Source organism: Furipterus horrens, unplaced genomic scaffold (genome assembly GCF_987537825.1).
Source record: "Furipterus horrens unplaced genomic scaffold, mFurHor1.1.pri manual_scaffold_1, whole genome shotgun sequence".
Lineage (NCBI taxonomy): Eukaryota > Metazoa > Chordata > Mammalia > Chiroptera > Furipteridae > Furipterus > Furipterus horrens.
The window spans coordinates 8,242,548-8,270,223 of NW_028327171.1; the positions used below are offsets into that span (position 1 = coordinate 8,242,548).

The 27,676-nt window shown below is 50.0% G+C and overlaps 1 protein-coding gene across 1 annotated transcript in view; it reads left to right on the forward strand.

The window, feature by feature from the left end:
- UBASH3A (ubiquitin associated and SH3 domain containing A) overlaps positions 1–24,037 on the forward strand; it is a 41,349-nt gene extending 17,312 nt beyond the window's left edge. Inside the window, exons 8-15 of the mRNA XM_090274085.1 lie at positions 6,542–6,668; positions 9,992–10,091; positions 13,121–13,243; positions 15,402–15,494; positions 17,598–17,742; positions 18,417–18,523; positions 21,090–21,199; positions 23,602–24,037. Of these exons, the coding sequence (XP_090130211.1) occupies positions 6,542–6,668; positions 9,992–10,091; positions 13,121–13,243; positions 15,402–15,494; positions 17,598–17,742; positions 18,417–18,523; positions 21,090–21,199; positions 23,602–23,739 (943 nt within the window). The 3' untranslated portion in view covers positions 23,740–24,037. The remainder of the gene's footprint in view (positions 1–6,541; positions 6,669–9,991; positions 10,092–13,120; positions 13,244–15,401; positions 15,495–17,597; positions 17,743–18,416; positions 18,524–21,089; positions 21,200–23,601) is intronic.
- Positions 24,038–27,676: the final 3,639 nt, after the last annotated feature.

A 27,676-nucleotide genomic window follows, 5' to 3' on the forward strand; every position in this document is an offset into this window, starting at 1 on the left:
TAAGTTCTTTGGCGTCACTCTTTCCTGTGTTATTCTTAACTTCCTCCTGTCTATTTTGTATCAACCAATTATGCCTCTTAATCCCGGCACCATTTCCCCATTTCTCCCCCTCCCCACCTCTTAACTGATAACCCTCCGAATGATTGCCATTCCTATGATTCTGTTCCTGTTCTGGTTTGCTTAGTTGGATTTTGTTTTTATTTTTTAGATTCAGTTGTTGATAGTTGTGAGTTTGTTGTCATTTTAATGTTCATAATTTTGATCTTCTTTTTCTTAAGCAAGTCCCTTTGGCATTTCATATAATAATGGCTTGGTGATGATGAACTCCTTTAGCTTTACCTTGTCTGGGAAGTACTACCTCTGCCCTTCCATTCTAAATGATAGCTTTGCTGGATAGAGTAATCTTGGCTGTAGGTCCTTCCTTTTCTTCACATTGAATACTTCTTGCCAGTCTCTTCTTGCCTGCAAACTTTCTTTTGAGAAATAAGCTGACAGTCTTATAGGCTCCCCTTTGTAGGTAACTCGTTGCTTTTCTCTTGCTGCTTTAAAGATTCTCTCTTCATCTTGAATCTTTGGCATTTTAATTATGATGTGTCTCTGTGTGGTCCTCTTTGGGTCTAGCTTGTTTGGGACACTCTGTGCTTCCTGGACTTGTATGTATATTTCCTTCGCCAAATTTGGGGAGTTTTCCTTCATTATTTTTTCACATAAGCTTTTGATTTCTTGTTCTTCCTCTTCTCCTTCTGGCACCCCTATTATTTGGGTCTTGGCATGTTTAAAGTTTTCCCAGAGGTTCCTAAACCTCTGCTCATTTTTTTCAATTCTTGTTTCCTAATTCTGTACTGGTTGACTGTTTTTTTCTTCCTTATGTTCCAAATCATTGATTTAAATCCCGGTTTCCTTCCCTTTACCATTGGTTTTCTGTGGATTTTCCTTCATTTCATTTAGCATAACCTTCACTTCCTCCCTTATGTGTTTGCCTAGGCCTTTTTAAAAGAACTTCAAACTGCATAAGTCACACCCAGCCAGGATACTCTCCCCTTTGATTAACTTAAAGTCAGCTGATTAAGGACTTGAATCATATCTGCAAAATCTCTTCACAGCAGCACCTAGATGGCTTTGATTGGATAACTGGAAAAAAGGTGTGTGTGTGCGCTTTCAGCCATGACCTAAATGCCTATAGAAGAGATGACTAAATTTAAAAATAAACCAGTGAAATAAATTGTGGTATATCCACACAACAGAATAATTGCAATTTTTTGAAATGGTCATGAGGAAGTATCTTATGCATTGACATGAAAAAACCCTAGGTAAGTTGCAGAACAGTGGATATAGTACTATTTGTGAGGAAAGGATGAAGTTAAACATACTTGTCTGGCATATATATGCATGAATGTATTTAGATGCAAGTTTGTGCTTAAAAGTTCCCTGGAAAGGAGAATCTCTAGAAACTTCTAACAGTAGTTACCAAGTAGGGGGTTGGGGGTTGAAGCTGGAAGAATGAGCAGGAATGGGAGGAAGACTTTCAGTTCCATTCCATAATTTTTTTAATTTGAACCATGTAAGTATACTACTTAGACAAAATATAAATTAATCAATTTTAAATGTGAAGAAAAGCATATAAGGAAATTGGGTCAACGGGAAACAAGCGAGACGACCCAGGGCTGAGGCTGATACACCCCGTGCGTGCTGTGAGGTCCCAGTTCCAAGCTTTCCCACACCCTATGCGAGCGGGGCTGCGGCTTCTACCCAACCACCTCCGCCATCCCACATGCGGGTAGACCAGTTGTTCGGGGGAAGCACAGTTTTGCAGATGTAGACAGGGTCATGGGTCTCATGGGCCACCACAAAATCACAGGGTGTTGGTGCCACCCGAGACTACAGAGATTATCAATTACCTCCCTCCGTCTAAAGCAGCGGTTCTCAACCTGTGGGTCGTGACCCCTTTGGGGGTTGAACGACCCTTTCACAGGGGTCGCCTAAGACCATCGGAAAACACATATATAATTACATATTGTTTTTGTGATTAATCACTATGCTTTAGTTATGGTTGGGGGTCACCACAACATGAGGAACTGTATTAAAAAGTCACGGCATTAGGAAGGTTGAGAACCACTGCTCTAGAGGGCTGAGCAGACTCACGGAGTGGAGAGACTGGATGATGTAACACACCCGTTTCCTTTCGGTACCAACTCTGTCTTCATCCGACCCAATATACGGTTGAAGGAAAGCAGGAGAGAGGTGCTGGTTCCACCCTAACAGACCGTCTGCGTTCCAGGAGGCGTGGGGCATCTCTACGGCCCCTGTCCTTTAGCTGGTCCTCCGATCCCTGCTCAGGACAGGAGCTTCACTATCACCAGGCCACTGGCAAGCCTGGATGTTTAGAACTAAGCAGTCAAGACCCAGTAAAAGATAAATTTATGGCTGTAACATTTTTTGCTTCACAATTAATTTGTCGGTCACCTGTCACCAAACTAATCATTCCAGCCTTTAAGCCTGACATTTCTGGGACTATTCTTCTTAGAAACACATTCCCCTTAGGAATTAATAAGCATTAACAAAATCTGCAACCAAAGGAAAGATAAGTAAGAGCTAGGCTAGGCTGTGGGGTGTCCATGTGGCCGTATTTTAGAAGTACCCCCATCCTCACTGGGGACAAGTTGTGACTTGATTATTGGCCAGAATGGCAGGTAACCAGCCTGCTATCAGACTTGGGGATCCTGGCTCAGTCTTTCAGAACTGCCAAAAATGTGCTTCATTAAACACTTCAAGTTTTAAAATTAGACAACAGTCCTTGAATGTCTCAACATCATTCATCTGTTGAGTAATAGGACATGTAGAAATCCATAATACCCCCATGGCATCAGCTGCAGGACTCATCCTTGGCTTGTGCATCCCAGGCCGCAAGAACTGCCAGCCTGACAGCACCTGACAGCAGCGGTACGAGTATACAGGGAGGGGTTCCCCTCCTGCCTGAGAGGACACACTTCCATGTATGAGTTTGCAGCCACCTTGCCCATTGGTTGGCCATTGAAACCTCAGCCACCCATCATCAATACAACAACCTCAGCCTATAGGCCGATGGCTCTGGGAGTCTGGATTCCCTCGACAGCAATTCTCACGGCAGTATCTGTGGGTCACTGTGAAGAAAAGGGTCAGAGGTGATCGGAGGGATCATGCCGGAGGAGTGTTTTCCTGAGCCGCAGCACTTTTCAACTCTCCATGTAGAAGAATGTGCATAGGACCAAGAGCAGAGAGGCCTGAGTGGCCTCAGAGAACATCTTGTCATCTAGTCAACATGAGGTTTCCAACCCCAGAGCCATCCAGACCTGGAGCTTTGCAAAACCACAGAATGAGCCGGTGGCAAGTAGGTCCAGTGTGATCATGGTATTGTTCTGGGCTGAACTGTATCCTCCTAAAATTCATACGGTGAAGCCCTGGCTCCCAGCACCTCAGGACGCGGCTGTTTTTGGATATCAGATCGTTATAGGGATTTGGTTCAAATGAGGCTGTTGGGGGGCAGACCTTAATCCCATATGACTGGTGTCCTTCTTAGAAGAGGAGATCAGGATGCAGACACACAAAGGGACAACCACGTGAGGACACAGGGAGAAGACGGCCACTTACAAGCCCAGGAGAGGCTGCAGAAGAAACCAACCCTGCTGGCCTCTGGGTCTGGGACTTTCAGCGCCTAGGCTGTGAAACAATCAATGTCTGTTGTTTACGCCACCCGGTGTGTGGCACTTCATTATGGTGGCTTTAGCAACTAACACAGCAAGGTCATCCACAGCACCCCACAGACTACAGCTGTGCCCCTTTCAGAAGCCAGGGAGGATGTGAACACGTCTAGGGTACATGTTAACCACCCAGTGTTCCTTTTAAGTTAAAGAGAAAAACAGAAATACTTAAAATTCCTTTCTCCTCACATTGCCAACGTCCCATTGTCATTTTGATTGCATTGCATTTGAAAGACTGGCAAAAAAACACGTCAATTTGGTCTCCAACTGTAAATTTCACAGATGTTACTGATAGATAACGAGATTCTGCTGTCTACAGGGTGAGCCACAAGCAGGGTGTGGGTGTCCCCACCTCGTATTCAGGAAAAAAAAAAAACCAACCAACATTTCCTGGGTTGATATGAGAGTCTATGAATAGCACCCTTGCTACAGAGAGTGTGCTCCTTTGAAGAGGGAAATGTCAATGGTTTGAATATAATATCAGTGATCTGGGTCTATTTATGATCAACTAAAGCTCACAGTTCATGTGAACAAAGTGAGTCTCTTTCACCCAGTCACCACCAATAGAAGTTTACAGCTGAAGACAGGACAGGCAACAATGTGGGGAGAGAAGGTACGTGCTACAGACAATCTGTGAAGTGCTTTAATCAGAGCAAAACACAGTGAGGGCAGTGCATGGTCCAGAGTGGATGGCCATGGTGGTGAAAGCCAGTGGCCTGAGGCTCTGGATGGCCAGATGGGGTAAGATACCCCTGAGATGTCCCAGCGCTGTTCCTCCCGAGGGTCTCAGGATGGAGGCTGAGGAACTTTCGGTTTAATGAGGATCAGGGGTCCTGAATCCTCCGTAAGAGAAATGCAAACTGTACAAATGGGTGAATAATTAGAAACACACCACATTCATGATCCAAAAAAAGAAAGAAAAAAAAAAAAAGGATTGTGAATATATCAATGCCTTCTGGAGTCATTTCCAGGTTTAAAGAAATTCCAGGAAAAATTCCAGTGGCGTCGTTTTCTAGAACTTTGGTGAATGAAACATTGATCTTGGAGAATAAACGGGAGAAGAGTTGAGAAAACTTCGGAAAATAAAAACAATCAGAGTAGATAGTTACCCAACCAGATGTTAAAAATGTGTGACAAATCTATAGTATGGCTTTGGCTTGAGGGAAAAGCAGAAACAGGTCGGTGGAACAGAGCGGCCAACAGCAGGAGACCTGGCGTATGGGGAAGTGCATGTCTAACAGCAGCATCAGGAAGAGGGAAAGCAATGGGTTTGGAATAAGGGAGGCTTTGCATGACCACACATCATACACTGAAATTGATTCCTGGCAAAGCTGAGAATTAAACAGAAAAAGAAAATTATTTAAAACTAGAAGACAGTTTAAATGAATGTATTTCTGATTTCTGGACTCTGGGGAGAGCTTTGAAAGCATAAAAGCAATGGAAAGGATTTTAAAGAACACAGATCTGTCTCTAATAATGATAATTAAATGCTTGAAGTTTAAGGTTTCTCTGTGTTAAAAATCACAAAGAATACTACAGCCCAAAGAGCCAGATGAGAACAACGCATTTAAGAAAATAGTAACAAAGGCGATGATCCCCTGACCAGTCACCCACGTGATCAGATTACCTGCCTCCCTCTCTTCCTTTGTAAATCACGCCATCTGTGGCCCCGGGTGGCCCTGAACACTTAGCCCTCAGGCACTCCTGCCCGCCAATTGATCTGTGTCTCACATTTTCATTTAACCAGAAGGCCATCTACTGCATTCTTCATTCCTACCCACCGTGACAGATGAACAGGCAGAAGAGCATCCACCAGCTGTTGCTACCACGCCACGCGCCTGCAGTCTCTGCACCTGCTGCCCTTCTCCCCAACAGACTGTGGTGTGAGGTGCACTCTTCTGGCCCAGGGCATTGGCCCATGGTGCCTGTGCCCCATCGCTATTGGGAAGCCCATCTCTCCAAGGGCATCGAACCAGCATAGCCTACTGCTCCCAAGACCTCCCCGATCATTCCCACCAGCAAACAAACATGCTGTTATCTTAAAAACAAAATCAAACACAATCCTTTTTCCCCTTTCCCTCTAGTTACTGCCCCATGTCTCTGCTCTGGTTGTAGATTACTTTAAAATTGAGTTTATAATGACCTTTCCTTTTACAGAATGAACTTTCCCCCGGGGGACATGGTCATTTGCTTGCTCCGGCCGCTCCCAGTTCCTTCCAGATGCTCTCACGTAGGGCACGCCACTGTCAACACCACCCCCTTATCCGAAGGGTGCCCTGGTCATTTCTCTCAGTCATCCCAGAGCTCCTGAGCCCCACCCACCCTGCACCTTTCTTGACTGGCAGGACAGGTAGCAATTTCCTCATGGCCTGCAATATCTGGGCGCTGTTTTTAACCCCCCTCCCACTAGACCATCCACTCCTTGCCTGTGCGTTTCAGTAGCTCATCCACCCCTGCACCACAACCATGTCAACCTTTGCTCTTTCAGCTACTGTAGAATGTGGCGCTAAGAGATTGTTTCATCAGTCTGCTCAGGCCGCTGGAACAACTTCTGAGGTCCCAAAGATTTAGGAATTCAACATATGGATTTGCGGGGACACAGTTCAGCCCTTCACAGGTGGGGATATGGTGACAGCCACCATTTAGTCAGGATATTTGTAGGTGCTGAGCACCGAGCCCTTTGAACTCATGGTTTCCTTCATCCTCACAGTGATCTTCTACCTTCGTGTGCAATCTTGGGCACATGCATGACCCCGGGCTTCCCATGTCCGTCACGGCACAGCATCTTGTTTCTTCTCCCACAGGACATACACCTTCAGCCTCGCCGCGGACCTGAACTCCAGGAAGGACGGCGACCTCAGCAGCAGGCGGAATGGGGAGCTCCATCCTTCGCCAAGGCCGAGGAGCGCCGGCAGCACGCAGGCTTTACAGGTGACGGGCTCCCTTCCTTGCCAAGTGGGTGCGGCGGCATCACCCTTTACGTTAACTCTGCACAGACGCAGCCTCACAGGTGCGGCCCCGGTTCTGTGGACACGCACACCCTTGCTGCCCCAGAGCGGAGCGCGGACTCGGGGGGTGCAGAAGGCGGCCCTTCCCTACGGGGCTGAGGCTGCTCCGTCCACCGGGGCGCAGGGTGAACCCCCACTGCTGGGAACCAGACTGCACCCCAGAGGTTCCTGTCAAGTGTGCGAGAACAGGGAGCACATGGCTGTCACTCAGTCACGGTGCCAGGACACAGGGCAGGAAAGGGACAGGGACGCAGCCCTGCCAGAAATCCAGAGCTCTCCCCCCAATTCTCTCATTACCAAGCTGGGTGACCCTGATAGAGTCCCCTCCTCCTTGGGCCCCAAAAGATGGAGCTTCTGAGCTTTCAAGTCAGGCTGGGAGAGATGAAGAGGTTCGTGCTCAGTAACAGGGGGCAACAGCAGCCTCAGAACTGGGGTCAGGGGCCCAGCAGGGGCATCTGAGCCCACCACCTACGTGGGGCACATCCAGGGGTGAAGAGTGCAGGCAGGGCCCCCACGGAGCAGGCGGCCCCTCCCTCAAAACAAGCTGGTAGCACAGCGTCCCTGATGCTGTCTGAGTGGCGGGCAGGCCGGCCCCCCCTGCTCTGAAGTCTCATCCTTTCTTTACAAGGAGCCCCGGACGGCAGGCAGCACCTGCAGCGGGCCCAGGGCCGGCTCCCACACAGTGGAAATGCCTCTGTGGCCTGTGTGGGCCGTCCCTGCACGTTCCTGCTCTGTACCACACACAGGACTAAGGCTTTTATTCCAGCCACCCCTCCCCCAACCAGCACTCCACCCCCAATTTGTGGACCTGAAGACTGAGGCTTGCAGAGGCTGGGATGCTTGTGGGGGCACGAAGATACCTAAGCGCCCCCACAGTGGATTGTTTCAAGAATGACATGAGACAGGAGGTCACACGTCCACTGCAGGCCAGGCCCTTGGTGCTGCCCAGAGAGCAGGGCCACAGCACCTGGCTCCTTCCCGTGTCCCAGAGCCTGGCTCAGGGCACCTGTCAATCTCATTGGATACACCATAGAAGGACCTAAGAAGGGCCCTTGCTGAGACTTCAGCCTGAACCACCCTAAATCCAAAACTCACCCTCCATCCCCAAGAGCTCCTCAACCCCCCAGACTCTGCCTCCAGGTTGGGATGGGCTCAGTCCAGACAAAAGCTCAGCATAAGATGCTGGACACTGGGAAGGTAGCCAGGCATCTCCGGAGCCGAGTCTTCAGCTGGAGAGAAAGGGCCAGGGAAGAAGAGCCACTGACTGGGAGCTAGGGACCTGCCAGCCACAGGAGACATAAAGGGGCTCCCACCCCAAACTGCCCAGGCTCTGGAAGGCGCAGTTGAGTCTGGACCCACCAGGTGGAGAGAGAGTATGAGAGCAGGCATAAATGGAGGTCTCCCCAAGGCTGCGACCCCTCTTTCAGATCAACGGAATGAAAGGCTTAGCCTATAGCTCAGCCTGTGTCTAACTCACTGGTGCTTTAAATGCACAAAAACCTAACACACACCGCCCTGGGGACGGAACCCTCTCACCTGGTCTGAGTGTGCCCCTTCCAAACAGCGAGAAAAAGAAAACTGTGACATCAAGTTTGGTAAAATGGACATGTAGTATCTGAATAATGGCCCCAAAGAGAGGAGGTCCTAATCCCTGAAACTGTGACTGTTACTTTATAAAGAAAAGGGACCTTTGCGTATGAGACAGAGTGAAGGCTCTTGTTAGGAAAATTATTCTGGATTATTCTGTGGGCTCTAAATCTAATCACAACTGTCCTTATGAGAGGAAAGCAGAGGGGATTTTATGTGCACAGAGGAGAAAACCCAGACACCAAGGGAAGAGGCCATGTGAACATGAGGCAGAGATTGGAGTGATATAGCCGTAAGCCAAGTGTTGCTGAGGACGCCAGGAGCTGGAAGAGGCCGGAAGAACCCTCCCCTATACTCTCTGAGGGAGCATGGCCATACTGACACCTTGATTTTGAGTTTCTATTATCAAGAAATGTGAGGGATTAAATTTACTTTGTCTTAAGCCACCCAGTTGGTGGTACTTGGTTCCAGCAGCCACAGGACACGGACACAGCACCTCGTGACTAAAGAGTCATGGCAGCCCTGTTGTTCTAGACCACGGGGTTCAGTCCATTCCATTCCCCATGGACCTTTTGTGTATCTTAATGTTCTTGTTGCCAAGCTCTGCTTTTCAAAGTTGAAATGTTGCAGAGTCTTCCAGGGAAGGTAACACCTCAAATCCAAAACCTCAGCCCAATGCACTGGTGGCACTATGAGATGGCCAGTAAGCAGCTGGCAGTTGGGAGCACAGGTGTGCCTTGCAACCTAGTTGCAGATCAAGTAGGGACAAGAGAATGGGATGGGATGTTTTAATATTCATTCTTAGAGGGGAAAGGCAGCCTGGTGTCAGTAGAGGCAATCCCTGAGCCACCATACTTCAAACCTGTAAGACAACAAGACAACCTTCCACCTGGAGCCCTGCCCTAGCAGATGGGTGTTTGCACCCGGGACTGAACAGCTGCACACTCCAATAAGAGATGGTCATGGCACTTGCTTTGTCTTGTCCCTGTGCCCAGTGTGATGCTATTAGGAGGTGGGGACTTTGAGAGGTGCTCCGGTCCTGAGAGTAGAGCCCTCATGAGTGGGATTAGTGCCCTTATAAAACAGACCCTGTATCTCCCTTGCCCTTTCCACCACGTGAGGACACAGCGAGAAGTCTGTAACTTAAGAAGAAGGGCTTCCCCCTGATCTGTGGCCATCCCAACCTCCAGAACTTGGAGAAATAATGCCTGCTGTTTATAAGCCATCCAGAGTATGGTATTCTGTTAGAGCAGCCAGAATGAACTAAGGCAAGTGATAAGGACTTAGGAGAGACTGAAGAGCAGAGCAGTTGATGTGCTATGGTTTGGGACATTCCTGTTTCTTTTCATTTCTTTTATAGGTTATAATGCTCAGGAACTAAAAACTTGTAGGAGATTAAAGAGATTTCTAGCTGCATTTCCTAGTCCTCTCCCATTGTAATGACGTTGGTAAAATGGGCTGTATCTACAGAACAAGGAAAGAAGGGACCCATCTCTAGGCCAGCTGCTGGATGACAGAGATGCTTTTGTGAAGAAGTCTAATGATGCAGATGTTGACTTGCACATTGTAACAATGTTTGGCTGTGCTACTCAACTGATGGACGTATCTTTGAACGTGTCTACTGCTCACTCTAACTGTTCTTTGCTTCCACCACCTCAGGCCACCATCATGAGGAGAAGCGTGCTGGTGGTGCGCCACGGGGAGAGAGTGGATCAGGTCTTCGGGAAGTCATGGCTGCAGCAATGCTCCACGCCTGATGGTAGGTCAGGTCCTGGCCGCCTTGAAACATAGACACAAGATCAGTCTAACAAACGAGATCACCTCCCAAGTCTCTGAGATAGATTTCCCATGGTACATTTAGAATGACTCTGTATAGACTGCATGTGCGGGATGGATACATGCCACACCTTTCCCTGCAGGCATTGCATGGAAGCACTCCCATGTATATGTTGTCTGTATCTTAGGTCAGTTGCTTTATGGAAGATGGAGGGATGGTTTCAGCAGGAAGCAAGTCTGCCGATGTGACACGTGGCCAGTCCTCTTACTCCAGCAGCACACACAGTATTTGGTTAGGGAGCACAGCACTGACTTCCGAGCAAGTCACCCTGGCCTGCATCTCTGAACCCTTACTGCTGGCACATACCCTACCTCACAATCTCATGGCTGTGTCTCTCCCAGCTCATCTTCACTGTGGTGGTCATTTCCCTGAAATGTTTGGCTATCTTTCTCAACCGAAGGACATATTTCTGAACATGTCTCCTGCTCACCCCAATTCACCCCTCTAGATGCCAAGAACTAAGGACAGTGCTTGGGAATACCACATACCCACAAGCCAATCTCTGTACTGAGGATCCACATCTGTATCAGTGCTTGTCTGCTAATGGACAGCCACGATGTCTAAGCCAAGGTTAATTGTGTACATGAAGGTATTGAATGAACACACTGATAAAATCCATCACAGTAGCTGAGCTAGTTGAGCCCTTTGGGATTCCTCCAGAAGCCCAGAGGGCCAGGAAGGGGGGAAATGAATAGGGAAACCTAATGGTAGATGACCAGTACATACCAGAAAAATTCTGAGCAGATCACGTCACGACTGAATATATCTCCAAGACCTCACAGAGGCAGTGCTATGGTTGTCTCTACAAAACATGGCCAAGTAGAGACACAAAGTGTTGGAAAAGAAACAACAGGACAGTAAGTGGGTATGAGAACAACATTTGGTCATCTAGAAAAAAGATTGAGTCACTTATTAGGGAAAATACTTCAAGGCACTGGAAATCACCAGGTTAAAGGAAACTGCTGGTGGGTCTTTACAGGGTAAGCAATCCCTTGATAAAGTGAGTACTGACTGTCTAATTCATGTGCATTCCACAGACTGTACAGTTTACTGAATTACAGTAAGGCATTTGGGGACACTGCTGTCCTCTCCTCTGATTCCAGTTTTCCTTCTGATTTCCGCTCACTTCTGGCCCAAGCAGCCACCCCCTTATATGCCCCTCAGTTCCCAGTGGTGCTGACCCAGGGCAGCCCCTATTCTGTAGACTCCACTTCCATCAGAACCTACCCTTTGCCCCATAGCCTGGTCTTCTGAGCTGGGCTCTCTGCCTCTTGCAGCGACCACAAAGTGTCACTGAAGGGAAGTGGAGTGGGTTGACATCTTCTGAATCACAGATGCTATTGAGAATATGATACAACTGATGGACCTTCTCTTGGGAAAGAAAAAAAAAAGCCTCTTTCCCAGCAAACACAGCTACTGCTTTGACATTTAATAAAGGCCTTTAAGAGTGAGTGGGTGGTCCTTCCCAAAGAATCAACAAGATGGTGGAAGTGGAGCAGAAGTAGAAGCGGAACTTCCACAAGTTCACCTACCGCGTGTGGATCTTGATGAGCGGCTGGGCACGTGCTATGAGCAGCTGATGCCACTGAACAGGCTGGCAGTGGCAACTGAACCAGGTGGAGTGAGAAAGCAGCACTCACCACCTAAGCACCTGCTCAAGACCTTGAAGGAGGCCCTGCCCATGCAGAGGCCTGTGGCGGTGAAGACATGACCATCCTGCCGGAGCTGGTGAGCAGCGTGGTGGGGGAGAGCAGTGGCAAGTCCTTCAACCAGGTGGAAATCAAGCCTGAGACGATTGGTCACTACATGGGCGACTTCTCCATCACCTACAGGCCCCAGGAGGCACTGCCAGACTGGCATCAAGACCGCCCACTCCCCTGCTTCACCCATATCAAGTAGCCAAAAAAGACACAGACTCCTTTCTCTTCAAGTCTTTGCCAATGGAATTCCAAGGAGGGAACTTTCAGAGAAGGCACGTACGCAAACTAAAAAACAAGGCGTGAAGGGCGAGGGGGCTGCCCGGGTGCGGGTGTGGGGTATTCAGGGCCTGCCCTGTGCTGTGAGGAGGTCACAGGAGAGGCAGCTGGCCTGCTAGAACCTGTTGTACCAGGAGGTTTGGGTGACCTGGGTGAATGTGAGGCCTTGGTGTGGAGCGGTGTCCTCTGTAGGGTAATTGATAATATGATAATGAGATCAGACCTGCCACTTACTGACCTCTTTCGGAAGCCAGTTCTGGCCATTATGTCAATGATTCATCAAAACAATGTTTCCCCTTTTACTGATAAGGAAGATGAAGTCATTTGCTTCTCATCACACAACCAGTAACTGGCGGTGCCAGGGTTCGCACCAGACTGTCAGGTTAAAGTTCAGGGGTCGAACTCCACGTGAACCATGGTGCTTTGCAGCCTCTGGATGGGACGGGGGGGTGGCTGAGAGGGTCCAGGGAATCCTCCAGATTCCAGTACCACCTCAAGCTATTGACTGAATAGTACACAATGCGGGGGTATCTCCAGCCATATGGATTCTGTCCCTATAGGCAGTCATTTGACACACTTAAGCTATGGGAATGGGTCAAATTTCATCTAATTAATTAATGCCAACTTGAGATTCTTATCCGGTTAAACTCTGTGGGTCCTGGAGACACTTGGATCTGAATAAGGAAAACTGTATGAGTGAATCTTCAGGAGGTGTCAGGAGAGGACAGAGAGGGTCTCAGGATTCCTGGGGCCGGAGCCTAAGTTTTCTGTATTCGAGAAAATGTATGCACAGTAAAGCAGCATTTTCTCCTGGAATTGCACGCACATCACAGAGCACTTTCGAGAAAAAACACAGTTGACAACAGTTTAAATGCTAACCACGCCCCTAACGGGGTTCTTGATCTCGGGAGGGTTGTGAAACAAATACACACCAACGCGAGGGAACTAAATGCGTGGCGTGTATTTCTGCTTTAGGGAAATACTACCGGCCAGACCTGAACTTCCCTCGCAGCCTGCCCCGACGAAGCAACGGCATCCGAGGCTTTGAAAATGATCCACCATTATCGTCTTGTGGAATTTTCCAATCCAGAATGGCAGGTATGCTGGAGCACCTTTCTAGGAGAAATAGTAATGATAATTGTTGCCAGTGATATCACTGATGTGTACTGAGCCCTTGCTGCATGTCCTTTGAGGTCAGTATTGGCATTTCCCTCATTCCGCTGATGAGGAAGCTAGGACACAGAGAGGTGAAGTCGGTCACCGAAGCTCGCACAGCTAGTAAGTTGAAGTTCAGAGATTTGACCCAATAACAGATGGGTAGGGACGTTGAGAGGAATGAAAGGTATGGAAAGAACAGAGAGGCCCAGAAAAAAATTAACGACCACTGTGTGCACTAAAGAGATCATTTAAAAAAAAATTTTTTTTAATACATCCCCTCTTTGATTTTATTTCAAAATCTGTCATTTCAGCCCTTTGTTTTATGTATGGGGTTCTGGTTCCACGTGATTGGCTTTTGGGAACAGCAGAGGCTATTGAGTTCATCTGGTCTTCATTTTATGAATTAAGAAACTGAAATCTAGAATCGGGAAGGCATGTGGCTTCCTGAGTCACACGGCTGGTTAACAGAAGGAACGCACTAGAACCTGGCATTCCTGGTTCCTCACCAGTGGTCTGGGCAGGCAGGGCAGCTCTGATTTGTCGCACCTCCTGAATTCGGTGGTGCAAATAGTATGCTCACACCCAGGCTAGTGTCAAGGCCACTGACGTGAGGTCACTTAACGTGCATTTAGGAGACATGACACAACTGGGACCGCCACGGGTCAGTGTGACCTCCTCCCCACAACCCTGCCTGGGCTCCTTCTCCTGTGGCCCGCTGTGGTGTGTGTGTGCACATGTGTGTGCTGGTGTATGTCCTTCCTGTAAAGTACCCATGCAGTTGTGTGTTTCGTGCCTAAATCCTCACCTGGATGTTTGCATGACCTCCACATGTGTGGTTGGGAGCTTCTGTGAATGGGTGTATATGTGAGTAATTGTCACCCTTGTTATTAGTTTCCTGGGACAGCCACAATGGAGTACCACAGATCGAGTGGCTTAACTGACAAAAATGTATGGTCTGGCAGCTCTGGGGAGATGCAGATGTGGGCACGGTTGTTTTTCCTGAGGCTGCGAGGGAAGGCTCTGCTCCAGGCCTCTCTTCTTGGCTTGTAGGCGGCTGTCCTCTCCCTGTGTCTTCACATTGTCTCCCTCCTCTCGGTGTCTGTCTCTGTGTCCAATTTTCCCCTTTTTATAAGGGCAGCCATCAGGTTGAATTAGAGCCACCTCATAACTTCATCTCACTTGCTTACCTCCAAAGACCCCATCTCCAAAGCAAGTCGCAGTCTGAGGCACTAGGGGTTAGGACTCCAACATATGAATTGGGGGGGGACACAATGCAGCCCGTGACAGCATCCACTAAAACCTCCTGACTGTGGTGCTGTAGTTGTTCCACTGAAGATGTCCCCTTTTTTACCAAAGATGAGGTCCTCTAGTGTTGCCAGAAGAAGCATGGTTCCCGGGCTTGTGCAGCCATGAGCCTCGGGCAGTTTCGAGCTCTCTGTCACTTGGGAACAAACTCCCGGGAACATAACGCAGCACCCACCAGTTGGCTCACAGTCTGCAGATCAGAAACGCAGACACAGCATGGATGGGTTCTCTGTTCAGGGCCTTGAAGCCTGAGATCAAGGTGTTGCTGCGCTGAGTTCCCATCTCAAGGCTCCTGGAAGCAGCTTCTGTCTCATCAGGCGGTGGAAGAAGTCAGTTCCTTGTGGCTGTTGGACTGAAGTCCTCCTTCTCTTGCCACTGTCAGCACGGGTCATACTTCATTACAAGAGACCACCCACATTTCTTGCTACATGGCTCCTCCATCTTGAAACCCAGCAGTCAAGTTTATTACATGTTGAATCCCTCTGCCTTTGACTCTCTGAGTTCTGTAACAGCTGGAGAAAATCTCTGCTTTTACCGGGCTGGCCTGAATGGGTCAGGCCCCCTGTGGTGATCTCTCTCCTCCATAGAACATAACACAGTCCCAAGAGTGCCACCTCACCCTATTCGCAGGTTCCACACACCCCAGGGGATTGCACAGCATGTGTACAGCAGGGTGTGGGAATTTTGAAGCCACGTAAGGTCCTGCCCACCTCAGGTGGCAAGCCCCCCATCAGAGCTGCCACCACAGGAGGCTGCGATTAAACAGAGGCATTCTCCACCTGCTTTTTTTCAGGAGAAGCACTACTGGACAGCGGCATCCAAATCACCTCCGTCTACACCTCCCCAGCCCTCCGCTGTATGCAGACAGCCAAACACATCCTGGAAGGTCAGTGAGAACGCAGTGAGCTGCTCAGGTGGCCTTGACCTCATAGTTGTTGTCCGAGGGGAGAGGGAAGTGAGAGAAGGTGAGAACCAGAGGACTGGCAATGGACGGCCCTATGAGTCGTAGACAGTTAGGGACCGCCCTCTCAGAACCGTTAGCAGGCAGGGTTGTAACTGAGTGCTGGGGCCCGTCATCGCACTGCCCACCTTCAGCGACTTCTGCTATGTGTTTGTTTGTTTGTTTGTTTTTAATTCTGGGGAGGGGCATTCAGAAAGCCAGAGAGCTGAGAACTGCTGTGGTCCTTTGAAGTCCAAAATGCATGACCCCCAGGGCAAAGGAATCAGCTCCCGGGAGCTGTCCAGCTCCATCGAAGGCTGGTGTGTTTCAGAAGCCACTGGCTGAGAGCTTCTGGGGCTTCCATTGCAGGAGGAAGAATGTACCTGCCAGGGAAGTAGGCAGCCTGGCCTGGGGGCCTCGGTACTGCTCTTCCCTCTGGACCCTCCCTGCCCTCCTTGTGTGGGGCAGAAGACCATGATGTAGGAGCGCGGGCCGCCACCCACAGTGATGGCACATAAGGATAGTGTGTGGATACAGACGGGCCAATGTGGAGGAGGGGCTCGCCTCTACTTTCTCAGAGACACAGAGGGTCAGTCAGGTCACCTGCTGACGTCACTACAATAGTTTCCTCTTGAATCTTAGGGTCCTTTTCCAGGATGATCTTAATCTTCATTTCCCTATCCAACCTCTCACCATGGTGACAACATCTGAATAAGAGGATAAGGATATTTTTTTGACCAGGCTCCCTATTGAGAGAAGGACTGAGAACTTCAAAAGTATTTTTCATAACTTTACCCCTTTATGTCATCATTTATGGTTCTTGGTTATTGACATTTTTGTTCCAATTTCTGTGAATATTTTTCTATGATTTGGGTCTCTTGCATCTAAAATAAAAATTTCTCAAAAGGGTTTTCTGACAATGATAATGTCAATGTCTTTAACATGACCCATCACTGACTTACTCTATATGTAGATAACTATTATCATTATTATTGATATGCCTGTTAAAGGGCACAAGTTGATATCCTATATTAATTCAGAAAAACGAGGGTACTGAGCCTTCTTCATGGGTCTTCACACATGGCCAACTCGGTTTTCAACTGACATCTGAAACACTACATGCTGAACTTGATTTCAATACCATGTCAGTGAACGGCCACATGGACCGTTTCCCCAAGTGTGACCACAGAACTGTGGCCTATGATGTCCTCAAGAGGAAGAGTGGCCAGCCCCATATGGCAAACTTTAAACTATTCCTCTGTGTGATGTATTCACAGTGGCCATGAGCACTCCACAGGCTGGGGACTGCTCAGGAGCCCCGTTAGCCTTGCTTCACTCTTTTCTAAACATACTTGCAAAGGACCCCATTTCATGGACCAGGGACACATTTGAGAACTGATTTTATTGCCAACTTTTAAGTTTAATGCCATTTTCTCCATTGCAAATAAAAACATTAAGGTCTGTTTTTCTTCCACACAAAAAGAGATGGCCTTAAAAAAAGAGAGAGAGAAACGGCCTTGCTTTATAGGTCTTTGGGTCAAGGTAAAAAAATACTAGGGCAGGGTGAGTTGGGAGGAATCAGAATGTTCCAGAAGATGGTGTGTTTGTCAGAGTGGCACCCCATGTGGCTGACACCCTCCAAGATCAGTTGCATCCTCTGCATGAATCGTTGGCTTGGCCGAGTCCTTGTTGGCACTCTCATCCTTGACCCACGGGCGAGGCCTGGCGCTGGTCTGTCTGTAGCGTTGCATTGGCCAACCAAGACGAGCACTGGCCTGGGCCTCCTGCTGGTGGTGCAGGGAGACCGGGAGACTGTCCTTGCCTCGTGGACAGAGGGTCATCGCTCCTCTGAGACCTTCCAACTCTTGTGGGTTTTGTCTCAGAAATGGCACAGCCAAATGTGGTCACAAAGCAATATTGGCCATACCAAAAAAAAAAAAAAAAATCACATTTTTGAAAGGTATTATTTAGACCTAGGAAGAGACTTATTTACATAAAGCCTAAATGGAAACATGAAGATGATAAATATTTGTATTTTGTTCAACACAGAGCTCAAACTGGAGAAAAAAATGAAGATAAGAGTGGAGCCCGGCATCTTTGAGTGGACCAAGTGGGAGGCCGGCAAAACTGCCCCAACCCCCATGACCCTGGAAGAGCTGAAAGAGGCGAATTTCAATGTCAGCACCGAGTACAGGTAGGCTGTTCTCACAGCGTCTGTGGCTGGGGTTTCCAGTTCTTATTAAAGGCAGTAAGGAGGGACCACTGCAGTGGGAAGCTGCCCATGGGAGAGAGATTGGACTCAGCTCTGAATGTCATAAGGACAAGGAGGGATTGGCCGCTGAGGGGCAGGGTGTGGGGTGGGCAGATGGAAAAGATTTCTAAGGGTAGTGTGATTCTTATTAAACTGACCTAACAGGATTCTTGCTAAAGGCAGACCAGGATGATCAGACGTGGGGCGTGGGGGGCAGAGTTTGCTCAGATATCAGGAAAAGGAATCAGATATCCAGGGTGGGGGATCCTTACTAAACTGACTTAGCAGGATTCTTGCTAAAATGGACTCTACAAGGACAAGCACTGAAGCCCAAAGATTAGGCCTATTGAGACGAGGGCTCAGAAGAGCCTGACTAGAGTTTGGCCAAAGCGAGCATCTTTGTCGTTCTGGGCCGGTGTCTGACTCTTGGCCATCACAGACCCCAGCGGGACTGAACAGCAGCCCTCGGCCAGTTTTGAGCACAAAACTGGAGCCTTGTTGCCGACAGTGCTCCCTGCCTCAGGTAGAGCCATCCTGGAGAGCATTCATCCTGGCCACAGTGCAGTCTGATCCCCACCAGGCAGGCCATTTAGGTCCCTCTCCCTCGTCCCCCTTAGGCCTGCGTTCCCCTTCGCCTCCCTCCTGCCCGCTGAGAGCTACGCCGAGTACGTGCACAGGTGCGCGGTGAGCGTGGACTGCATGGTCAGCAGCTGCCCACAGGACGGTGAGTTCCCCCACAGTGCTCAGTGTGAGCAGCCCCTGGGGGTTGCACTCTTACCTCTGGGATAGAAACTGGACCACTTTTTGAACTTAATAATTCCCCACCCTCTTCCTCCCCACGCCCCAGCAACAGTGTTCCATCGCTGCCTCTGCAGGAACCGAGCCCACAGACACATACTCCCCGCCACTCAGACCCTGGGACCCCAGTTCTGGGACTGAGAGCTCAGGGGCCCCGGGACAGCAGGGCCAGCCCAAACCACCTGGGCCGGATTCTTCGGAAACAAAGAGAGCAGCAGCCAAAACCACAAATGTCAGGACATGTTTGAATGACAATGGAAAAGAGGCATCTGTATAAGTACAGTAGATTTTGAGGTCATTAGAGAAATTCGAATATGGAATTGGAATATGGAACTATTAAAGACATTTTGTCGGTTTTGTTAGGTGTGATGACAGTGGGGGTGGTGGTGTACGAATGCGAAGTCCTCATTGGGAGGCGCAAACTGGGGTGTACTCTGTGGGATGGCGTGACGTTCGCAATATGCTCTAAAATAATACGAGGGGCAGAGAACAGATGATACAAAATGGGCTAAATGTGGACAACTGCTGGAGCGCCGTGATGGGTGTGCAGAGGGTCATCAGACCCTTCTTTGGTGATATTGGACGTGTCCATAGTAAAAAGTTAGAAGTCAGTTTTGTAAAACCTTAAGTCAGCAGCTGTGTATTGAACACCGGCAATGTATCGGACATTAAACAAAACTCATGGGGAGTCTCAGTGAAGGAGATGCACTCTCAAGGAATTCGAATATTGCTGGGGAAAGGGGCACAAACATCTGAAACATCAGGAATATTAATCACACCAAGAAGAAGAGTCTCAGACAGTCAGGAAGAGACCACCCAGCCTGCTTTCCCACCTGTGCTCTTTCCCTCCCTGTCCCTCGTCCCAAACATGCTCCCTCCAAGGATGAAGAACTCTATGGACAAGGAACACAGGAAGGAGCTGAGCGCCTGACCCCCTCCTGGCGAGTCCTCAGTGCACGTGGGGTGCATGCACTGAAACACCCTATAGGAAGAGACCCCAGACCTTGCGGAATCCAGCCGCCCAAACACACCTGGCCCTGAGGATGATTACATTGCTGGTTTTGACTGATCTGAACCTGGGAACATGTTTTCGGAAACCTTGCCTCAGTGACATTGGACTGATTCTCAAACACCTGTTGTTACAGCCATTGCCACAGGACATCAGAGGAGGGAAAGTGACATCTGAGCCTTCCACTGAGCTTTCTGGGGCCCCTCCATGGCCCATCCCTCTCTGGTTGTCCCATTTCAAGCCTCCACCACCAGCTGAAGGTCAGAGTAGGGATGATCCTCCCTTCAAGGAGCCCCAGCAGCCCTTTGGAAACATAGATGCAGAAGCATTGCTCTGTCAACCCTGGTGTCTACTGACCACCGTGTGTGTGCAGGGAGCCCAGCTCATCCGTCCAAGCTTGTGGCAAGTGGCCAAGGCTCTGAGGACGCAGCACCAAGTAGCAGAACAAGGAGGATTGGAGGCACATGTGCCCCAGAGGAGAAGGAGAAGCATGTGGGCAAGGCCAAAGGGTGAGAGGGGTGTGCAGCAGTGGGCAGAGCAGCAAAAGTCCCTCTGGGCCAGAGGGTAAAAGCTAATACCTAGCGATCCCCTGGCTCTGGTGCGCCCTTCATGGACATTACCTGTTAACTCCTCGCCTTCCTGTAGAGTCTGAAATACCCCCTCCATTTATACTGTGTGACTTTGAAGCTCAGAGGGGCTGAGAGGCTTGGGTGCCCATATCACCCAGACGGCCAGAGAGCACAGGCCAGGAGTTAAACCTGGGTCTCCACCTCCCAGAACAGCATTCTGACAACCCGAGTTTGGAGACCAAAGATATGAGTGTGAAATTAACAGGAAACATCACAGGAGCTTCCACCTAGGTGTCACATTGAAAGTCTCACGGTCACATTAATAGGTGACATGAACAGACTGCTCTGTGTCAGCCTGGCCTTCCAAGGAAAAGCTCGGTCTGACTTCATCCTCTAGGTGGAGCCAGTGAGTCTGGCCAAGACTTCTCCCTGACTCCCCCGCCCTCGAACCTCCCCAGCTCTGCTTTGTCCTGGCTTTGGCTCCCATGTCCTGTCACGGGAGGGAGACTCACTCAGCCAGTGGACTCTGGAAGTCCTTATCCAAAGTGAGTCATCAGCAAGCTCATTGTGATCAACCAGCTGATAATTCCCATGCTAATCAGATCAGGCCTGGGTGGCAGCCATCACTTCATCCCATGAGAGGTGTCGGCTCAGATCACAGCTGGTGGCTCGGATCAAGGCAAGGTCCCATCCCTGAGGCTCACGGGCGGGAGCTGCCACCACAGACCCTGCCAAGGGTGTTATGCGCTCTGAAGAACCAACCAAATACAGTGAGAGGCGGGACTATGAGCATGACTGAGAAACGACCAAGCACCGTGAGGTAGTTTCACCCCAAGAATTTGGGGGACCCCCCCAGTCTAATAAAAGATGCTCCCTGTGTCTGCTTGGGCCCTGAGCTGTTCTCTGTTCTATAGCAGGCGTCATCCTGATCGTGGGCCATGGCTCAGCGCTGGACTCCTGCACTCGCCCGCTCCTGGGGCTGCCGCCCCGGGACTGCGCAGACTTCGCCCAGCTGGTACGAAAGGTACGTGCCTGCCCTTTCCTCTTTGGATGACAGAATCAGGCAGCCCAAGGACGCGGGGCCATCACACTGCCTTCTCAGAACCAAAACAAGAGTCCTGACAGCCCGGGGCAGCAAGGACCCACCTGTCCTTGAGAATGTGCCCCCTGCTCTCCTGCAAAGAGCCGTCTGGGCCATGTGCTGCCAAGATAATATAAAAAACAAGACACAGAACTTTTTAAAGATCAGGTCACGTGATAATTCCTTGCAACTCCAGGAGTTGAGCAGATGGTCCGGTAAGGAGTCAATGGTTTGGATAAAAAGAGAAAGGACAATGGCTGGGCTGGGCTGGCTTGCTCTGGGGAAAGAAAGGAACTCCCACCCATCCAGCCGGGCAACACACAAGAGTTTGTTGTAGCTGCCAGAGTGCTCGGTGCTGGGCCCGGCTGTGTAAGCACGGGAAAAACAAACAGGTGACAGACGTGTCGAGAAGGATAATGGGTACTTGGGCCAACTTGTGGAATGTTACCGGCAAAGCTGAGGTTGCTTTTATCTAGTCAGTGTGATGAATGGAGGCAGGCAGACTCAGAAACTGAGACCCACCTCCTGCCCCGGCCCAGAAAGTCTGCTCAGGGCTGGACGTGCCCTCTACCCTTGTCTTTTTATCAAATTGACCAGTTAATTGACCGATGTTATAGACAATACCTGTGATAGGAGATAGGTCCTCAACACGGTCCCATCACACAAGATGGCCACCGCCAGCCACAGCTTGTTTGCTGCAGGTATGGGCAGCAAGGTGCCGCCCAGCCCCTGAGGGGTCTGGGGGCTGCAGAAAAGTCCAGCCAATGTTGGCTCTGGGCCCATGCAAGTCCCTTGGCTTTCTGAGTCCCTTCCTGCCCTGCCAGAAGGAGCATGCTCCCTCCTTGCTGGAGAGAATGAGAGAGTTCCTGCATGTGAGATGCTAGACCACCAGGTGCCACGTGTGCCCTCTGTCTTCTGTTCCAGTTTCCTCTGGACCTGAGTAGAAACTTGTCCCCTCCAAAGTGTCTCCAGCGGGCGTGTCCCAGTTATAACCCAGATATGCCCATGCCCTCCAGGTTCCAGGGCCACCAGCTGACCACTGTCCAAAACATGGCTCAAGACCCCTCAGGCCACACTGGGAGACTTCTCTATGGACTTTTCTTGGGGTTCTCCTGGCCGGCCACAGTGCCTCCTGCTCCCTGGGTGTGGCTCTGGCTCCTGCAAACATCCCTGTCCTCCTCCGTGCGCGCCTCTGCTGCCCGCGTGTGTCCTGCACCCCGTCCCTCAGTCCCCGCCCCCACACACGCTGGTGCTGACTGAGCATGGCCTGTGCTTGCTGTTCTAAAAACCCATTCGTTTCTGTAACCGAATTCCCACCCACACCCCTGACCTGTGGCCTCCCCTCTCCGCATGCCAGCCTTGAATTTCCAAACTCCCTCAACTTTCCTATGCGGATGAGTTGGTGTCCACCCACCCCACCCCTAAATAGGCTGCACCTGCCCCTGCATGTCAAAAACTCATCAGGGGGCTCTGCCCAACCACCGGCCTCCCAGACAGGGCCCCTGGGAACAGACCATTCACGCCCCCACTTGCCCGCCCCATCACACCCTCCCCCAGTCTCTCTAAGCCAGTGGTTCTCAACCTTCCTCATGCCGCGACCCTTTAATACAGTTCCTCCTGCTGTGGTGACCCCCAACCATAACTTAAGCACAGTGATTAATCACAAAAACAATATGTAATTATATATGTGTTTTTCGATGGTCTTAGGCGACCCCTGCGAAAGGGTCGTTCGACCCTCAAAAAGGTCACGACCCACAGGTTGAGAGCCGCTGCTCTAAGCAGAAGGAGGGCAGCATCCCTGAGTCAACACTAGCCTCCACATCCTTCCTCCCCACCCCCCACCCCGTGGTGGAATTTTTGCCAGTTTTTTTCTGACCAAGGAATTTCTGGACATTAAAAAGAGGAAGAAAAGGAAAGCCAAACACATAAACAGAAAAGGCCTTAAAAACAAAGATCTGAAAACTCAACACCTGTATCTTTGTGTGATGCTAACTTTGAAAACGTAACCCCTCTTCAGACAGTAAGACAGGGCTCTCCGCCTTGGCACTGCAGACATGTGAGCAGGATACCTCTGTGTTTGGGGGCATCCCGTGCATGGCGGGATGTTAGCAGCACCCCTGGGTTCTCCCCGCTGGAGAGCATCCCCAGTTGTGGCAAAAGATAACATGTGCAGGCATTTCCCATGTCCTGGGGTCATTCCCCACTGAGAACTGCAGTGTCAGGGGTCAAGCAAGCAATGCCGGTCTGGACACATCATGCCAGCATCCACGGCATACCTGTCAGTTGGCTTTAGCATGCATCCTGGTATAAAATATTAATAAGTGAGTGATTTACCTTTGTTCTAGATCCCTTCTCTGGGAATGTGCTTCTGCGAGGAGAACAAAGAGGAGGGAAAGTGGGAGTTGGTGGCCCCTCCCGTGAAGACGCTGACCCACAGCTCCAACTCCGCGTTTAACTGGAGGAACTGGATCCTGGGCAACTGAGGGCCACCATCACATTTGTGCAGCTTCACGCGAGGAGGTGACACTCGTTCAGAGGCCGCGCAACGCTGTGATTTGAAGGGCTCTCGGTCTCGCCTACTGTGACTTGTAGAAGCACGACACGCACTTTCACGTTCCAGGAAGACTGCCATCGCTCTCACGTTTGTGACGGCCACCTGCGGGTCTATGACCCTGCAGGCTCAGCTGCAGATGCCGCCCTGTAACGTGTGTCTGCCACGTGGCTTGGAGGCAAATGAGAACCGTGACTCTAATTTCCAGGAATTAAAGACCCACCACACACACACCAAAAGGATCTATCCACTTTATTTTATAAGTTCTTATTCGTCAATTTTCCATTTTTCCCTTTTCTACTTCAATCACTCTTCGGCTATATCCACATGAACAGAAAGTAGAATATTCACAAAAACGGGATGAGAACCCATCTGCCAGATCAAAACCAGGAAACTGCTGCTTGGTGTCCACCCCACCCCAGGTATTAGTTTCCTGTTGCTGCTATAACAAATCAGCACAACAAAGTGGTGAAAACACACAAATTAATTTTAATGTGTACACACACACACACACACACACACACACACACACTTCATTCTGTTGCAGTCCTGGAGGTCACAAATTCTAAAATAGGTCAGCAGGCTACATTCCTTCTGGATGCACTGGGGGAGAATTCATTTCATTGCCTCCTCCAGCTTTTAGAGGTATGAAACCCCTAGCCCTTGCCCCCAGTCCTTACCCCATAGCACCTGCCTCTAGCTCCAAAGGCAGAGGTGTCACCTGCTTCTGACCCTCCATCTCGCTTTGATAGGTCTCTGGTGATGACATTGGGTCCACCAGATAATCCAGGATAATCTCCCCATTTCAAGATCCTTAACTTAATCCCACCTGCAAAGGCCCCTTTGCCTTGTACAGGAACATAAGCACAGGTGTGGGGACGAGAGTGTGGATGTCTCTGGGCCACTCTTGAGCACACACCACACCCCAACACATCGGGGCTGCTATGGCAGGTGTAAGGATTGGAGATACCCCGGAACCCCGCTTGATGGAAGTCTTTTTTTAGCTTCTCAACTATCTCTTTGGTCAAGTGGAGGGGGGGAGCAGGGCTTTGAAAATGGGCAGAGTGGGTCCTTCCATGACTAACAGGTGGGACAAACCAGAGAGGGACCCACCAGCGCAGTGAAATCTGCCCAGATGATGTGAGTACAATGGTGCTCCTGACTTTGAGCAGTTGGCCCAGATGGTTGATGGGTGTCTCCCAGTGGGGTCCTCTCACCCCAAGTGCTCAGAGATAGGACATAGTCACCAGAGAACGTGCTGCCCACCCCTGGTCCCTCTGCTTGCTCTCCGGGACAGCCCAGTGCCACACCGACCTTCCTAACCATGATGATGAATAAAAACTTTGCAAATCAAGTTAGTGCAACTTGGGGTGGTCCGTAGATGTCTGGATTCACTCTCTCAAGGGTGACGCTTCTGCGTTTCATGCCCCTGCGTGATGAGAGGGGCAGGTAATGACCCTTGCAAGGGACACCGAGATGTGCCTTAATCTCAATCTCAAGGTCAAGTGCACAAGAAACAGCATTTTGTTTATATTCTGTCATTCTGGTTCTGACTCGACCCCCCTCCACCCATTCTGCTGCAGCGACAGAAAAGCCGCGCTTGGTCGCTCTTAGCTTCCAGAATGAGCCCCGTTATAAGGACTGAGCCTGGGAAACAGTACCGAGGAAGGCAGAGGGCAGTGTTTATGAACATTGGTCACTATTGGATTAAGATTTCAACTCTATGAACTAACAAGAAACCAAAAATTAAAGAAAGAAAGAAAGATTGCTGACCACTCCCCTCTTTCTTCCTTCCTGTGGGCACTGGTCCGCCATGTTTATAAGCCTAATCTGACCCCTGCTCACATCATCTGGAAATGGACATCCTGTTGGCAGGGACCCCCCAACCCCACCCAACCCGCCCATGGCCTCCTCTCCTTGATTCTCTCCCCTGTGGGCTTGAAAACACACACCTGGAAAGGAACTCTTCAGGTTTTGCTTGCATCCGCCAACACTGTGGGTGTGAATGTTGGTCGCATACCTTGTGGCACAATGACTGGGGGGTGGGGGTCTTCACACCCCAGTATTTGGTTCTTTCAGTACATGGAAGGTGGTGAAAATGGGGGTGGGGGGGCTGGCCTCAGGCTGGGCAGCAAGGGAATTGAGCAGCCTAACCCAGTGCCTCTCACGGAGAAATGCTAAGGGACAGGTCTGGGGCCACCGTGACCTCCCAACACTCTCCTATGTTTATCTGAGACGAGTCATCATAATTTCCTCCTGAAGAAAGTCTTATTTCAGAACCAAATTTGAAATGTTTTAGATATGATTTGTGTTGATGAAGTTTATGGGCTGAATTGTGTGCGTGTGTCCCCCAGGTTCAGAAGCTGAAGTCCTAACCTCTAACATCTCAGAATTTGCCTTTAAAGAGATAATTAAAGTAAAATGAGGTCACTACTGTGGGTCCTGATCCTATCTGGCTGCTGTCCTAATGAGATTAGGACACAGACATACATAGAGGGACACCCACGTGAAGACACGTGGTTTCTCCCAAGACCTCTTCATACCAATGGGAGAGGCCTCGGGAGAAACCAGCCCGACCGACACCTTGACCTTGGGCTTCCCACCCTCTGTCAGGCTGAGAACATAAATACCTGTTATTTAAGCTGCCTAGTCTGTGGTACTTTGTCACAGCAGCCCTGGGACGCTAACAGATGAAAACACACTACCTCCCCAACCCTTTGTGTACTTACTTTCACACATTAAACAAAACTCTGATTCCCTGTGAGCACTTTTTGTGAGGAGTGAAGCCAAGAACACGGGTCCGCAAACGTCCTCCGGCTCTCAGCCCTGGGAGGAACGAGGTCTGCTGACATTTGCGGCTGAACATGAACTCCTCGCTCCCACCTCCATGTGATTTTGGGAGCCCCCAGGGGAGCTCCAGAAGGAGCCCATGGTTCACACACAGCCTCTGAGCTTCTTCCCGAGCCCACTGCCCTTCTCAGCCCCTTATTCAAGGGACCTCTGGTGGCTCCGCCAACCCGCCCTCGGGAGGAAGGCAGGCACCCAGCTGGGGTCACTGCCCAGGGCTCTCGAAGCACAATGGGGCTGAGGGGGCTCCTCCACTTTGAGCCCCTTTATCTCCTGGTCTCAGGGCTCACCAAGTCCTACAAACAGCCCTCACTGCTCCCTCGAACTCCCTCAGGCACCCAAATCTGCCCAAGGAGCCGGGGAGGGTAAAGGTAGAGAAGAGAGGCGCCCCTTCCCACCCACCTGCAGAGCCCCCGTCCCTCCAACCCACAAACCTGGAAGACAAGAAAGTCAACTGAAATCCTAGCACCATGAGAAGAGAATTCAGCCAATGGCTCTGGGCAAAGGTCAAGTTCGGACGTCAGTCACTTTGCTTTCTGCCAACATCGTTAGATGCGATAACAGAAAACGTCCCGTTGCCATGGCTGTGACAACAAGACAAAGCCTGCCAAGGGACACACTGGCAGGGACTCACAAGAACTTGCACACCCTGCTGAGGGGCACAGAGACCGGGTGGCCGGAAAGGTGTGCCATGCCGTCTCGTGGAAAGACACAGTCATAAAGAGGACATCTCCCTAAATTAATCCACCACGCAGGTTCTGAAACTCATATGGAGAAACAAACACCCAGGAATTGTAACATATTTTAGAGCTACGATAATTACACGTTTGGCCGTAGCCCTGAAGTTTAGACAGAAAGTTCAAAGGTATAAGTAGCAACAGGCCCCAAAGTGTGTGGGTGGTCACATGGGGGTGATGAGAGGGCTGCAGACTTAGATGATTAAGTCAATGATGGGATAATAGGGCTGCCCTCTGGGGAGAGGAAAGGTGGAATCATTCCTCACTCATTATACACACAAAAGA